General features: G+C 34.7%; 1 protein-coding gene and 1 long non-coding RNA gene across 2 annotated transcripts in view; one reads left to right on the top strand and one right to left on the bottom strand.

Moving 5' to 3' along the window:
* LOC121146144 overlaps positions 1-11,670 on the bottom strand; it is a 32,022-nt gene extending 20,352 nt beyond the window's left edge. Inside the window, exons 1-2 of the long non-coding RNA XR_005882150.1 lie at positions 11,512-11,670; positions 9,400-9,462 (exon numbers count right to left, since the gene is read on the bottom strand). This is a non-coding gene — a long non-coding RNA (uncharacterized LOC121146144). The remainder of the gene's footprint in view (positions 1-9,399; positions 9,463-11,511) is intronic.
* TRDN (triadin) overlaps positions 1-17,278 on the top strand; it is a 208,693-nt gene that overhangs the window by 127,792 nt on the left and 63,623 nt on the right. The window contains exons 11-12 of the mRNA XM_040965455.1: positions 12,225-12,284; positions 13,154-13,216. Coding sequence (XP_040821389.1) covers positions 12,225-12,284; positions 13,154-13,216 — 123 coding nt within the window. The remainder of the gene's footprint in view (positions 1-12,224; positions 12,285-13,153; positions 13,217-17,278) is intronic.

The raw sequence follows: 17,278 nt of genomic DNA, 5'->3' as shown, positions 1-17,278 counted from the left end.
TTACTTCATTTAACTGTAATCACTTTGTTAAAGTAATACATGTCCAATAAGACATAAGAGAGTACCATGTTTAACATGGTCTCTTAGGGGGTAACAGTTGGCACCATGCAGACTGAAGCACTTTGGTAAATTTCAAGCATAACTAAAGGGTACATGAAGCAGCTTAAATATTCACCTCATACAATTATTTTTGTCAGTAATCAAGTTGATTTACCTTTTCCATTTTTATCATATGTGGCTTTCAAACAACATAAACTGTCACTTGGTATCATCCTCTCTTTTTAAGTGAATTGAATTATTTCTAAACATTTAACTGAACACAAATGTAACTGAACTTTACTGAAGATAGGAAAACAGCAAAGACTTTGAGAAATTTTCACAGACTGCATTTTCATTTTATTTATGTAGAGAGTAAGCAAATGACCTATCAGACTTTATACAACTGTTGAATAGAGGAAACAGGTGGAAAAAATCAAAGCTATATTTCTTTTAGGATTTTTACTATACTAGCGTATGTGACTTATGATAACTTGACATAAACTGACAAGTGACTGTGACTTCTCACAAGATGGCCTATGAATAATTGTGTCACCTTAAATTTCATCAGAATCCAATTCAGCTGTCACAAGATGGAAATAAACCAAGAAATTTAGATTTCTCAACTTAAAACAGATTTTAATAGTCAATTTATTCAAATGTCTATTTCCAGCTTATCTTTTAGCAGAGGTTCATAAAACACCAAGTAGCAAATGTTTTGCCTATCAATCTGTCACTCAAAAAAGGCTGCATCATTTGGTAAGTGGAGTATAATAGGATTTGTTGCTATATTTACAGAACAACTTAATTTGAGATTTTTGCCTAGAATCTAGGGTAATGATGAAGTGAATAAAAGAAAAAAAATGTTTTTGGATTGTAAGTCTTTTGCCCTATGTATTTAGTTTTTTAAACGGTGTGTAATGATTATACATTCACATGTTACCATGTGACATTTTGAAACATGCATTGGTAAATGTTTAGGTTGGGGTAAACAAATAAAACAAATGGATCTCCTCCAAAATTTGTTATTTTGTTGCACTTTCAAAGTGCAGATATGCGGAGTCTCTGCACAGCTATTAGGAATGAGCAACTTCCCAGGAATCCACATTATCAGGCAACACTGACATCACAAGCTTTGTTCGGGCTTGCAGATGTACTGCCTGAGACTGCATTACCATAATTGATTAGGACTAGGACATATTTAGTATTAATCAAGCTGTTTTAGCGAGGATGATTATGCCAGTCCTCTTGATGCTATTTTGGTCCTTAACTTCCTTAGGACTAAGTTTCAGAAAAACAGCTTAAAGTAAAAAGAAGGCACTCACTCACAGATGGCTTAAGAGCCTATTATCTGATTTGTGAATACAGTTATAATAGGTCAAAATGTAGGAACAGAAACATATTTCACTGTAAAGGCTTAAAATTAGTTTATAGACTGGATTATTACATTTGCTTAAGATTTGAAAACAAATTAAAATCTTATCAGCAAAAATGTGAAAAACTGTGGACCATCTCATGGGTTTACACATCTTGAGCTCCTTTAAGAGCCTATTTGTCCTATCATGGCAAAATCAGTTTCTTACAAAATTACAGCTCTACAGGTTAGTATTGATGTGCCTTAGTGACTTATTGAGTGCCTTAAAGGAATACCTGCCACCTTTGGAGTTCACTGTTCTCCCATACCACACATTTTGTTCACAATAATGAAGTTGATTCCTTGACTTTTCAAAATTTACTTTTATGCTAAATCACTCCTTCACTTTGTCTCCAACTATATTTTTTGGAGTGTGTTTGGTCAGGAAAAATTGGGAGTAAAACTTTCTGAAGCTCACTTAGTAATACTTAACGTAGCAAGTTTGATTATCATTATTAATTTGCATTCAACTATAGATATACCCCAGTCTAACTGAAGTTTGAACCCAAGCTAAATGTAATATAAAAATGTTACTTAAAAATATTAAATTTGTGACAAAATTAATTTCCTTTTTTTGTTGGAAGCACTCACAGGAATGTAAAGCCCACAAATTCAAAGAGCAGCAGTAGCTATCTGTAATATAAACTGATTATATGGTCTTCTTCTCCCTTTCCAATAGTGCTTTACACTATTTACAGAACAGGTGGATTTAACTGTTAAGAGGAAAACTCACGTCTTATCAAATATTTGTCATTATTTCTGCTAATCTCTTACCCCTCTTACTATTTTTTATGAAGAAATTGTCCTTCTATTTCTCTCAGAATTCCCAAGTTTTTTAAACAAGAAAACTTTGAAAAAGATGTTGTTTTGGGGGAAGTGTCATACTGTTTCTTTTAGAATTTCACATTTTACCCTCAAAAAGATTTCAAGCACTGAATATGACTTACATACATTTACAGAGAGAGTCAGATAAATGGCCTGAGATAACTCAAAAAAATGGGATAATCTTAGGTATAATCTCCAAAACTTAGTATTTTTTCATCATCTTAGAAAGGCAATTAAGTGTTGGGTCTGAGTATAATTGCTAAAGTTCTTATCTCATTTGAATAAATGAGTGGTATTAATACAAAGAACAGGTTTTGCAAGGTGATAACTTTTGTTCTAGGTTTATTGACTATTATCATGGTCTTTGGGACACTCCGCATGCATGTGATTAAGAGAATTCAATGAATACAGTATTCATTAAGAGTTGAGAAAGGTTACACTGGGTCGATCTGTACTAGTCGTAGCAGGAACCTTTCTTTACTCCTTCTAGGTTTGCAGAGACAGGTCATGCAGTGCTTTACAAACCTAAAGGCTTGTCACTTCATGATGTCCCAATCAGAGAATCTCAAAGCTGGACCATTTTTGTAGGGGATCCTAACAACCACCACTGTTAAATGACATTTATTATATACTCCGAGAGCCAGCCTGAAAACTAGGGAATAAATATTCAGATTTTGATATCTATTCTTGTTTCACAATGCCTCAATGTGGCTCTTGTAGGTAAAAATAGTCAAATTTGGGGAGTGTGAAATGTGCTTAGCAAAAGGTGTTATTGTTAGGGTGAGGACTAGGCCTGAAAAGAAGACTGGATACCCTTCACGAGGATGCAGGCATGATTCACACGAATGCTTGTCTTCAGGGGACTATCAAATATCAGGGCCTGTAATTTACAATAAAAAGTGTATCAAATTTGGAGTCTTAAGCACATTAGTTTTGAAGTGTATTTGGGGAACTCCAGATCCTTATCTTTAGTGGCAAAACAACGTTTAATGGCAAATTATGTTCAACAAATGTAATGTTATTTTCCTTCCTATTTAATAAGGTGCATTTAACTTTTTTTAGCCTATTAATTCCCACGTTTTAAATCATGGAAATGCTTCTAAACCTAATAATTATCATTCTTCCAAGCAACAAGTGATCCCCCCAAAACTCTCTTATCATACAAAATTCATTTATAAATACAACTGAAGTGTAAATTAATAATGAATATAAATTGTCCACATAAGGGAACTGGAGAAATGCATTGATTTAGTCGGAGTTCTCCAAAAGAAACAGAACGACAAATGCATTGATGTTTGAAAAACTTGCTGTGGCCAATGGCAAGTCTGAAGTCTGGATCTTGCAGGCTTGGTGGGGACACAGGAAAGTTTTTATGTTACAGTCTTGAATCTGAAGCCAGTTTAGCCTGGAAGCATCGTTTCTTCTTCCTTTAGGGACTACTTGGTTTGTCATAAGACTTTCGGTTTATTAGATGAGGCCCACCTACGTTATGTGGTAGGGTAAATAATTTGTTTTACTACAAGGCTACCAATTTAAGTTTTAACCATATGTTTAAAATACCTTTAATAATAATCCATTCTTGCATCAAATAACTTTTCATAGCTTATTATATCTGTGATATATGAAATTAAGAGTCACCAACAATACTGGAAGAGGGGCCAAAAGCAGAAGACAAAAGTCTTCCTCTTATATTGACAGGACAGAGCCCAGAACTCCAGAGCTATGTGGAGGACCAAGATTGACCACCTTTAACTTATCTGTTAGGAATTTATGAAAAACTTCCTCTGCTTCTATATTTTCCTTTTGTCACATATAGAATAGGATATAGCAGGAAAGTGTTTAAACTAAGGTCCCGCTATAGGAAAAATATAGGATCTTTAACTTCACAAAGATTGAATTTTTATTGCAAGTTAGTTTTCAGAAATAATTTCACAAATCTGTTTCTGTAAAACGTAAACATGCAAGTTTGTGTTGTCTGTTCTTTTTTTTTTTTCCATATTCTTTTCTGGTTTCACATCACTTATGTTGTAAGCTGGTCAAAAAATACTACCCAGTAAAAACTAATTATGTTTCCATCTTTCCCAAACTTTTTTCAAGCTTTCTATTTAAAAACATTTTCACATTTAAAGCAGAGTTGCAAAGACAGCAGTAAATTCCTGTACAATCTTCAAAAATCATCTAATGTTGTCAGTTTACATAACCGTGGCTCATTAGTGAAATTACAAAGCACAATTAATTGAACTATATTTTTGATTTGTATCTCAAGTTAATTAATTTAAAAAATACTTTAAATTATTTATTAGATGTGTGATGCATATACACCATTTAACATTCACAACTTTTATTTTTACTCTAATTTCTGACATTCTTGATTTGTTGTCAGTTCCAAATTATTTTTGTTCGCAGAGTATAGCCAGATGAGCAGACCACTTGGACCACACTGACAGAGTTAATAAAGTAATTTTCGAACTTGAATACACAGTTTTACAATTCTCAGAAAAACACAATACGTGGGTAGCGATGATATTATTATTAAAAGATGAAGAGAAAGGAAGAAAAGAGATTGCTAAAAATGAATGGAAACAAAACAAAACCATAAAGCAATTGAAAATTATTATGATCTTAAAATATTTGTATGCTTTAAGTTAGAATCTGAATATTACCAATATACTACTAGCTTTTGATAATTTTAAAGCCAAATCATATTCGAATATAGATATTGTGGCTAATTTATTTAGACAATCAGATCCCAAATGTTCAAAGATTTTATGTAAAAGTAAATGACACTTTGAAATGAACCTTATTTGGTTTTTCAGTTGTAAATACTGATAATTTAGTCATGATTAGAAAAAGCTCACTTTGATAATGTCTGCAGGCATTCTTGACATTTTAAGTTTCATGAAGTACCTTTGCATTTCATATTTCACTACAGAAAAATGCAGAAAAGTACAGCAAAGTACTTTTGTGTAAATAACATGATACCAAAATGAAAAGGTGCTATGTAACTATGTATGTATGTCTGTGATACACACACACACACACACACACACATATACATACATACATATTTCTACCTTTTAGAAAGACATGCTTGTAGTTTACAATACAGTATCTCAAACAATGATTCCACAGAGATTCTAAAAAAGTTAAAAATATTTATAAGCATCTGTAACTAATGGGACTAATACCAAACAAACATACATACAAAATATGACTGCACTTTACACACTATCCAAAAAGGCAGAGAGATTTCAATTAAGAGCCTTTTGGAATACAGCTCAACAAAGTTTAATTGAACATTTTTTTTTTCTGAAATGAGAAAATAAAATCCAGTGTGTACCTCCTCCTACGCCCCCAGAAGTTACCCTCGTCACATCACATTACTACATAAAAAGGACACATGTGGCAAACTTCATCTATATAAACATTGCCTATGCAAAATGCGCTCAATTACTTGGCAAGAGTTTTAATCATTTTAAAATGGTTTGGGAGGTCTATCGTTTTCATTTTAAATTTCAAGTTTGATGAAATAAAAACTTTTTTGCACTTTGAAATATATCAAATGATCTTGCTCTTTGCATTACTGTTTTGCCATAGAAAAATTTAGAAACAAGAAAAAATATTTGGTTGCAAAAAGCCTAAAAATGTTGGACAATGATGGTGCAGAAAGTATAACTTGTCTTTTAGCCATGGCTTCTTTAGCTTGCAAATTATTGATAGAATACCAATTTAACACAATACCTATATTGAATGTAGGAAAATAGAATTTACAGTCATCCTGGCTTAGGTCTTTGAATGGCACTTATGTGACTTGTGAGGTTGAACAAGTTAACACAACTTTCCTTGGCCCATTTTCTCATATGTGGAATTTTACAAGAGAAGTAAGTATATGCTGATGCATAGAGCCTGTGTTTTATTCCATGTATAATTTAGAAAACATTTTTGGATCATTGTGGTTTCAACCAAAAATATTGTTGACATTACAATGACTGTATCAAATAATGATTGAGATTCTTGCATCACAATCTTCTTGAGATTTACAGATCTCTAGAATGGCATCATGAAACAGTCTGGGTTTAAGCTGTCAACATTTGGAGTCTCTTAACACATTTTTTTAAAAAATAAATGATACGGCATTATTTAGAATTCTCAGGTTGTAATTTGCAAGACATGGGCTGTCATTCTTATGTCACTTCTTTAACAGGCACTGCTGATAATGCTGGCCATACTTGGGTTAGAACCCTTTTAGGTTCACCTTGTTATTAATTCCCCCAGGTTTAGTTTTCTGAATTCAAGCTTAGTCCTCCTGGAGATAGGCCTCTTTGTTGGCTCCTAGACATTCTACTATAACTGGTGCTTCAAGTTTTTATTGGTATTTGACCTTTTCAGCTTACTTTCACACTTGAAGTACCTGAAAGGCATGTTTTCCGAGCTCTGGACCCTGAAGACGTTGGAAGCAAGATTAAATAAATAGGTGGTGATTTAAATGCACATGTTATATCAAAAAGTCTCTAAATTTCTGGAAGTGCCATAGAATGGTCAGTTGCTTATTGTTAATAGTACATAATGAAAAGAACTGGCAATTCAAAGTAATTCAGTTGAAGCTAAATAAAACTTAAGGCAAAGAAAATAGATTCAGGTCCTGAAATTCTGTTTCAGGTGCGTAGTATAACTTGAATGAAGTCCTCACTTCAGACCTTTGCTGTCATACTAACTTAATTACATGCAATAGGAGTATAGACAGTCTTCCACATTTTTCTAATGTTACATTCCAAATAAGTATCTGAGGAATTTTGGGGGACAACAAAGAAGAAGCATAATATAGTACATATGGCTTTTGAGATGTGGTTTGAGATGCTCATGTCCCTCAATAGAATCCCTGGGATCTATTTGGTTCTACTCCCAGCCCAGGTACCAGGTGATGGTTCAAATTCCTGTGTCCCTACCATTCATACGGGTGAACTGGAGTGATGCCTGGGATTCTAGCTTTTGGTGGGCCCGCATCTGAATGTGTGGGTGTTTGAAAAGTAAACTAGTGCTTTACCTTAGGGATACATTAAAATATTAAAAAGAGAGAGAGAGAGAGAGAGAGAGAGAGAGAGAGAGAGAGAAACTGTGATGATTTCTCCTCCACCAAATTGTTCTAAAATAGGATCAGAAAATCTAGAGAGACTTTTAATGCCACCAAGAAACAGCCAATTATTCAGAATCACATAACTTGTTTTAAGCCATTCAGTGGGCTACAGTGTTAACAGTGAGACAATGAGTTTGTATTGTGAACCACACAACTCTACATGTGGGGCTCCTGTTGCATCTTAGGTGACACCTGTTAGCAATTGCCTCCTGAGTCCTCTGCCTCAGCCACATTGGGGTATGCTCTCTTTCAGGAATAAATTTCACCATTCCCACAGTAGAGATCTGATAGATACTTTCCTCCTGCTTAAAAATCATCACCCCGACCTTCAGGACACAGCTCTAGCACCATTTCCAACAGTTTTTTCAACTGTTATTCTTGCCCAAATATTTATTTACTGTCATTCATTTTCAAAGTTTATTAATCTTCCTCACCTTCTCATTATGATAATCTTCTAAAATTTTAAATGACTTATTTGTTATTTTGGGAGTTACAGACACACACACACACACACACACACACACACACACACACGGAGGAGGAAAGGGGAGAGAGAATATCTGTGCTCTGGGCTAGACCAAAGCCAGAAGCCAGTACTTGCATCCATGTCTCCAAGGTGGGCCATTCCTGTTGATTTTCTCAGGGCTGTTAGAAGAGAGCCAGATTGGAAGTGAAGCCACAGAAACAGAAGCTGATGCCCCAGTGGCATACTGGCATTACAGCCTGTGGCATTTCTCACTGTGCCGCAATGCTGGTCCCTAAAGATTTGTTTTTTCTGACCCTTTTGGATACCTGACATTATATATTTATGTGGACTCTAAAAATCCTTGTGGAAAACATGGTTTTAATGATTATGTTTCTTTTGTTTATAAAAAAAATTGAAATTGATGCAGTTTGTTTTACAAGGATTTTCCATGAACTTGTTGAAGATTCTCCTTTTTCACTTTAGGCCCATAAAAATGGATTTACTTTTACTTTAGATTTAAGTTATTTGGGAATGGCAGGTGACATAGCAGTCTCTGGGCTTGGCATCCCATAAGGACAATGGTTTTGGTCTTGGCTGCTCCTCTTTTCTTCTAGATCTTTACTTAAGACCTGGAAAGCAGTGGAAGATGACTCAACACCTTGGGACCCTGTACCCACATGGGAGCTTGGCTCAGATTCAGCCTTTATTGCCATGTGGGAAGTGAACCAGAGGATAAAAGATGTCTCTCTCTGGTGCTCTTTCCTATCAAGCAAGAATAAATAAATCCTAAACAATTCTAAGTCATTTGGTTACCTGAGCCAAGCAAAATTACAAAATGAGTTCAAAGTGGCAGTAATGTTTCATTTGGGAAATATAGAATATGCAGGTGATGAGGAATCAAAACAGGATTTAATTTATTACCCAGGTTTTTACGGTTTGACATAGAAGATTCATTATTTATTTCCAGTTGTATAATTTAAATGACTATTAACTACAGCAAAGCTAAACCAGATATACCCTTCTTTTTCATTGTAGTACAACTTGCCATCATAGCATGTTTATTCTTATATCTGGACTTGTTTTCTTGAAGCTGTTTAATAAAAAAACATCCCAGAAATAGTATCTTTCAATAAGAAATGAATATGCATTTACTCAAATAAGTCAATGGCATACCGATAATAATACCCAAAACAATTACTGAAGGTTATTTATGGTCATGATCTTATTTTTTGCAAGCTGTACTAATATCTAGCCATAATATTTATTTATTTATGAACAACTCTACTCCAGATGTTAACTCACTTAACTCACTTTTCACAAGTCAGAATCACAAATTTTAACATCCTGATTTTCCAGATGATAAAAATGAAATTCCAGGTATCATAGCACATTATCCCATGCTCTACCACAGAAAGAATGAAGACCAAAGTCAATGATATTAACACCTGTGCTTTGGTTGAGTGCCTCAACTTCCTCTGTAGCTAACAATGGGAAAACCATTCATCGCTTTGTAATTGATCTTACCTTTTTCCATGTGATTTTCCATGGCCATATTGTGAGCAGGGGTTATGGCTAACTTTCGCCGCTCTACAGAAAAAAAGGTGACCATGACATGGAATGTGGGAATGCGTTGTTATGTAGCAACACATTCTTATCTACTGGACTGGAACTAAGAATACACCAGTTTCAACCACAGTGTGTTAGGAGAAAAGCATTCACCTAACCTGAATAATTTGTATAAGTTTGAAAACTAAAAAGGCAAAAAAAAAAAAAAGAGGAACAAAACGTAAAACAAAAATGAGCCAATATACATTTATTCTTGTTTTTAGGAACCAACATCTTAGACAAGTTTATGGCTGTAAATAACTATTGTGTATTTTCTTACTTCAATATGGCATAAAAATGTCTTAAAGCAGAAGAAAAGCCCATTGTAATGTCTTAGATAGTAAAAAGCAAGGCATTTTTTCTTTATCTAATAGTTTATGCAAAGACTGATAACATATGTGTTGATTCTGTTCATGGTAGAAGGAAATTCTCTCTTAGCCAGGCTTTCCTATGATCCCTAACAGAAGGAGTTATTATTTAGGGCTTATGCTACTTTTAGCAAGAAATGGTGTTAAATTCCCATCCTATGACCCATTTAATTGCTAGCTCTCTGAAAATTGGTGTTAGGTGGTTTAATCCTCTCTAGTTGCCACAAATGAAATAGCAAAGTAATCGAAAGACAGGGCAGGAGAAGAAACTGGATATGCAAACTTGCGTGGAAAGAAAAGAGTGTTGCTGACTGTTGAGGGAGAAAAAGTCGGTGGAAGGAGAACTTTCATAAACGAAATATAGGTTCCTTTGTTCATTTAAATGTTATGTATGTATAAATAAAAAATGAAATTCACCATGAGTAAGACCCATGCCACAGTTTAAATGTTTAATTAATAAAATGTTATTAAGGTACACTATCTATACCTGCTTTGTGAGGGCTTCTGCTCTTGGTCATGATCGCCACAATGCACAGCTAGAATCAGCAGCAGAGTGCATATCGGAAGCCCAGTTCAGACCATGCCAAGGCAAAAGCTGTAGTGCCACAATAAAATGTCAGTTATATTAAGGTAAAGGGAAGAATTTATTAAACAGAGAATCTCTTTTCGTAAAAACTGAAACAGATGTCCTCTGTCTCATCACCTCAAATGTGTAACTTTGACTCAACCTTGGCCAAAAGGTGGAGGAGCAATGGATGTCTAACTTTCATCTTGGACCTTAGTGTAAGATTGCTTAGTTGGTGTGGACTTTTTAATGAAATATTTACATACTGAATTGTGATCTTATTGTGTTTATGGCATTGATGCATAGTGTACTTCGGCATATGCATATTTACAGGAAATTTGTGCGATACATGACTTCAGCAAATGTCTACCCACTTGTAAGGCTTACACTTACTTAGAAAGCAAAGAAAATTCTCTGCTCTAAATAAGTTTCTCTAAGAGAAGCTAAATGTAATGTTACATGAACTGATCTTCACTCAGGTTTTAAACATGATTTAACTTTTTAATATGTATAGATTTTCAGGAAAATGCAAGGTGGATCTTGATCGGTTTATTTGTAACTCTAAAGTTATCAAAATTTCTCAACTTTCTGCTTCTTGTTAGATGATCTGCAATTGTTCAGCGTAGACCCATTTAGACAAGGTGTGAATATATTTCTCTCTAAGACACTAGATAATCTCTACAAGTTGTGGAAAGGGGCTCTTCATAAATTATACTTCTAACACTGAAAAAAAGTGCTGTCTTTGATCTTGTAGGTAAAAAGCTCTATACCCAAGGGAATGAATTAATTCCTATATTTAATAAGATGCAATCATTAGTAGACAACTTAAGAATTCATCCTGGTGCTGCACAGCAAGTCTATTCGGCATACTAATAATTCTACAGCAGTGCTGTTTAAAGGAATTTTTATTTTATCTCTATATAAAATGTGAGAAAAATGATATTTCAAATATAACATAAATAACACCACTAAATGGAGATAAATATCAATTTCCAATGTGTAGTATACTTATAACTGTTTCACCAAAAATTGCTTAACATTTAACTTTAACAAATCCATATAATACATGGCTTAATATTTGCAATGATTTTTGCTTACCAGAAAAGCATCCGAAGAAAATTCAGCTGTTACATGGTTATGACTGGCAGTACCAAGATTTTCTGATTGCTTTCATGAAATCCAGAGATACCACAAATAATTTTCTAAATGTTGAGACTTAATGCAAACTCTGAGTGCAGATTGTCTAAGCACTCTCCTTGATAAAATACTCAGAGAGGGAAATAAAAGTTATGTCCCCTGATCAGCTGCCAGGCAAATGTCATTTGGATGTAAGTGGCCATTGACATAAGTCAGATTCAAAAATGAGCTAAAGATAGATGCTATTAATGACCCACTATATTTTTTATGTATGAAAATGAAACAAAAATTAACTTTTAGGTTGTCCACAATATGTTTCTATTGAAATTACACTTTGGCCTTATTACATTAATATATTTCCTTAAGCATCATACAGATAACTGCCACAGAAAGCTCTATCTTGTTTATGATTTACAAATAATACTAGCAGCTTACTAGTTTGAGCATTTACTGTGAGTCAGCCGCTATGGGGATTATTTTATAAACATAATCTAACTTTCAGGCTTATGCTATTATTTTACCAAAAAAGGAAAGCAAGGCTTAGTGAACATCCAATCACTTGTTAAAAGTCACAGTTATCTGATGGCAGCATGGATTTATCAATAATCCCTCATCCCAAACTTGGCACCCATTTATGTGAAATTTTTTCCCAATATTTCAAATTTATCCTCTAGAAAAAGAAGGAGAAAAGAAGAAAGCTGAGAAGAAAGTTACCACAGAAACGAAAAAGAAAAGTAAGTTATGCTAACACATAAACTAATGGGTATCACGCAAAATGCTGGTGATAAAGTTGTTTTTAAGTAAAGAGAGGGACAGCGTGAAAGGGAAGAACTGCAGTTTTATAATTCTATCTAAGAACTATTTTAAATCTGTTCTAATTATTGCATTAAGTTAAGAAAGCACAGACTGAATCAAATCTAAACAAAATATTGTATTGACCTTTTCATTTTTGAGCATTCTTGAGATTTCCAAGTATTCTAAAGTTGAAAGTTATTAAAAATGGAATGAGAATTCAAGTCTGTAGACTTTTGAAACATTGCTACTGTTTTTTTCTTAACCTGTTCATTTCTTCCCTACTACTTTTCTAGACTGTATTTGTCAATGTGAATATAACTATTAAACTAATTCAGTTCATCAAAAGCAAATTACATCATATAAAGATAACAAAATGGTTGATGGGTTTGCTGTAATTTTTTTGAAGTTGACTGTACAAATAGTATTTCTGCAGTCCCCAGTTGAGTTTCAGAGATTTTTGAGATTTGCCAGATTGGTAATGATCTGACAGCCTAGAGGACACTCAGTATATTTCTTTTAATATACTATGGGGAGATGTTAAATTCATAATTAATAATGGCATTAAATATTTTTCCCTTCTTCTGGTTTTGCATTAGCAAGAAATGTTCTTTTCTTGAAGAGAGCACTCCTACACCAATAGTTTGTCTTAAAGATGATGCTCCATTCATGTTTGACATGACTTATGGCTCTGATGTAGGAATTCTCTACACAAGATGAATTAGATGCCTTCAAGCCAGTCATGCATGCCCTGAAACATGTAAGAATGAAACAGGTAGTGGCTTATAATTTTCTTATTTTTTTTTTCCAGCTGAAAAAGAAGATGCCAAAAAGAAAAGTGAGAAGGAAATTGTTGGTGATGTGAAAAAAAAAGGTATACTTTCTTTGTGGTCTTGATCATATTATGGTTAGGATACTTGCTTCATTAAATATATATATATATATATATATCTGAATGACATGCACAAATTGTTTATGAATGCTTAAATTCACTGATGAATTGATCATTCAAGCAAAATGTGTAGTAAACAAAATAAAACAGGCAGGAGCAGGCATTTATCTTTGCAGGTAAGACACTCTTGTCCTGTAATGAAGTACCTGAATTTGAGTCTCAATTCTGATTCCTGAACATGAGATTCCCGACAATACAGATAATGGGAGGCAATAGTTGTGACTTAAATCGCTGACATTTGCCACTCGCTTGGGAAACATGGATTGGACTCCAATTTTCAGCTTTAGTCATTTCAACCCATTGCAGGCATGTTGGTAACGAAGCAGTATGTGAGTTTTCTGTATACTCTTCCTTCCCTTGCCTTCCTTGCCTTCCTTTGCTTTGTCTTTTCTCCTTTCCGACTTTTCTTCCTTTAACTTCCTTCCCTTGTTCTCCTCTGTTCTGCTGTTTATCTCCAGACTCCTGTCCTCCAATAGCAAGGGGGAGATAAAGCACTTGATAACTAAGTTTCAGAGGTAGTTCTTATGTCTTTGAAAAGGGACTTAAGAATTAAGAACCTTGAAAGTGGTTCTTAGGGTTTATATGCCAGACAGAGAAAAGATTTACAGTTAAAGATTTCTAAAACAAATGAACTGAAAAAAAAAAAAGGGGGAGCCTAAATTCAGTAAGTCTAAGGTTTAGCAAGCCTAAGGCCCGCCGGATAGAACTGAGAAAGAGTACACCAACACCATTTTGCAAAAACTAAGACAAGAAAACAGCCCCATGGAGAATCATTTAGAAAAGGGGTGATTCAACTTTTAATCACTTAGACTTTTGCCTTAAATTAAATTCTACTTTCACTTTTGTCCAAACACAAATACTGACTTCCATTCAGATGAGCATTAAGTCAATGTGGAAAAGATATTCATTTCAGTATTACGGTTTGAATATAAGCATTCTCACCCAATAAGCTCTCGGCCTGTATCAGCAGTGCTTGAAATTACACCATTAAGTCACTGGCTTCCTAAAATTGTGAAAGAATTTTGTTCACTCTGAAAATGTGAATCTCATAGTCTTTCTGGTTTTCACACTCTCTCTCATGCTTTGTCCATTTCAGCAATTAACCACCTAAAGTAAGATTTTTAGATCTTCCTATATAATGGTAGTTGGAAATGAAGCCCTAGGAAAAACAAGCAGTGTGTAATCTAGAAGGAGAAGTTGTAGATAAAGCTTCAAAAAATGATGTTTCTAAAAATGCAGGCAGGGCTCTGGGGGAGATGACGTAGGAAGTAATATAGATACCGAGAACAGGGAGCACTCAACAAAAGAAAAACAGATACCTTGGGATGCTAAACTAAGTAGGGATCCTCTTTTAGCAGATAACAGATAGAAATGAAAAGAAATCCTATACAAAATGTTGCCAGTGTGGTAAAAAGTAAAAATTAAAAATTTCCTATATATGTGGGCTATGAAATGAGAAACAAGAGACAATTAGACATTCTGTGGGTCTGGGAGTTTGCTTCCAACTATTCCGCATCTAAAGATTCATCACTAAAGTACATTGTAGTAGGATTTATTACCTTGTTGAATATTTATTGGTTTTATGTGGAAACATTCTTATTTTCTTGATGAGATATGTACTTTAGAATATTGGAAAACATGCAGTTTTAACTGTTTAAAGATACTGAGAAAATTGTTGCTTGGGATAGTGGATTTATAAGAGTTGTTTGAATGAATAATAATGATGAATTACTTCTGTAACCATCAGGTTAACTAAATCATTGCAGAAGAAAATGTGAAATGGCAGTCTTCCAGGTGTTTGTCATATGCATACAAATTTAGAATCAGAATTTTTAAAAACCTCATTGATATGTGCTTGTGTGTATATGTGTGTGTTTATTTTGATGTGGTTTTATATCTTTGGAAAGAAAAGTATATTTATGTACTGTGAATGTTAGAAATATCTGAAACATGCATGCAAATAGGAGACTTGTATTCTTAGCCCAAAGTCAAGTTAAAGACGTTATTTACCACTGGCAAGAGAACAGATGAAGCCAGCTTCCCGTACTGCAAGGCCAGTGCTCAGCCACTGAGGCAGGCATGGAGGGGGCGGTCAGGCAGAACATCTGCGGATGGCTCTCAGCTTGTGTTGCAAAGCAACCGTGTGCTCCTTGAAAACAGTTTGCTGCTTGCAGGCTTGTCATTTTTACTTCTGATTATGCAAAATACCATTGGTTCTACCGAATCAATTCAGCTTCCAAATGACAATATACATAACTGAATTATGTAGAAACTCAAAATTGTGCATATGTGTGCATGAGAGATGGGTATACTTAGTGCTTTTTAAAAAAAAAACCTTTTGTTTCTACTTAGAGATTGATAATTTTTCAACTGTATTTTTATGTGACAATATGGTTTAAAGTTGATCATTTTAAACCTATAATGAAAAATAGTATAATTTACAGAGATAACGAGGGAAATTGACAATAACCAGAAACCTTGAAGAGCTTTAGTACATTTGTCATCTCTTTCATTTTTTATAAGATTTATTTTATTTTTATTGGAAAGTCAAATATATACCGAGAGGGGAAGAGACACAGAGAAATATCTTCTATTTGTTGATTTACTCCTCGAGCGGTGCAAAGGTCAGAGTTGAGCCGATGCAAAGCCAGGAACCCAGAGCCTCTTCCAGGTCTCCCACTTAGGTGCAGGGTCCCAAGGCCTTGGACCATCCCAGGTCATGGACAGGGAGCTGGATGGGAAGCAGGGCTCCCGGGAAAAGAACCTGTGTCCATGTGCAATCGCAATGCATGCAAGGTGAGGACTTTAGCCACTAGGCTACTGTGCAGGACAAAATTTCTTTCTAAAACAACGTATATAATACCCATCCTGTAGCTTGCAACAGTAGCAATTTGATAAGATATTAAGTTTGCTTGCACATATGATGGATGCGTTTAGGAGATTTTATTATACTAAATTTTATAGAATTTATCAGATCTTCATAAAATGCTTCATTATTTTGATTATACTTCTATATGCATTTGTACAGATGCAAATGAACATAAGGCTAAAGTTCTATCAAGTGGTAAGTGAAGTTTTTCTGCATGAAGCTAAGCAGGTCACACTCAAACAATTATTTATTTTTATTGCAAAGTCAGATATACTGAGAGGAGGAGAGGCAGAGAGGTATATCTTCCCTCCATTGATTCACTCCCCAATTGACTGTAATCGGCAAAACTGAGCAGATCCGTTGCCAGGAGCCAAGAGCTTCCCCCAGGTCTCCCACATGAGTGCAGGGTTCCAAGGCCCTGGACCCTCCTCTACTGCCTTCCCAGGTCACAAGCAGGGAGCTGGATAGGAAGAGGGGTTGCCACGATTAGAACTGATGCCAATATGGGATCCTGGTGTGTACAAGGCGAGGACTCTAGGTTACTGCGCTGGGCGCATAGATCACACTTTCTAGTGATTAACATTATGGAACATTTGGAAGTTTTATGTGAGTCAAATTGTCAACCCATCAATTAACAGTACTTTTAAAATCTGTAATTGGCACATCAGGCTAATTATAATAATCTCCCTTTTAGTGTATATCCCAAACATTTCATGATAAAATTAAACCATTATCTATCACTTAACATTTAAATTTTTAAAAGAGAAATGATCAGGAAAAATTTGTAATGTTACAAGGTACGTTTCCATCATGAAGTATAGTAACCATAAAAGGAAATAAAAATCGTTGGAAAAAAGTCTTTCTGAACACCAGACTTTAGTGTTAGACATACTATATACTCTGATTAGCATGAATGGCACTTCTCAAAGGGAACTGGACACCTGCAGAATTGTTGGCGGGACTGGAAAAATGAAATCTAGGATATGCTAGGAAGTTAGCACATATTAGGGCAAATGAATGGGTCAAGATCTACTGCATCATCAAAGCTGCCTGTTCCCATCCAGCGAATAAATACTAGAAATGATAAGGCCTCAGTGGCTTGCTGACATCTTCAT

Source organism: Ochotona curzoniae, unplaced genomic scaffold (genome assembly GCF_017591425.1).
Source record: "Ochotona curzoniae isolate NIBS_2020 unplaced genomic scaffold, NIBS_Ocur_1.0 scaffold_3890, whole genome shotgun sequence".
Lineage (NCBI taxonomy): Eukaryota > Metazoa > Chordata > Mammalia > Lagomorpha > Ochotonidae > Ochotona > Ochotona curzoniae.
This window is presented reverse-complemented; position numbering and strand designations above follow the sequence as displayed.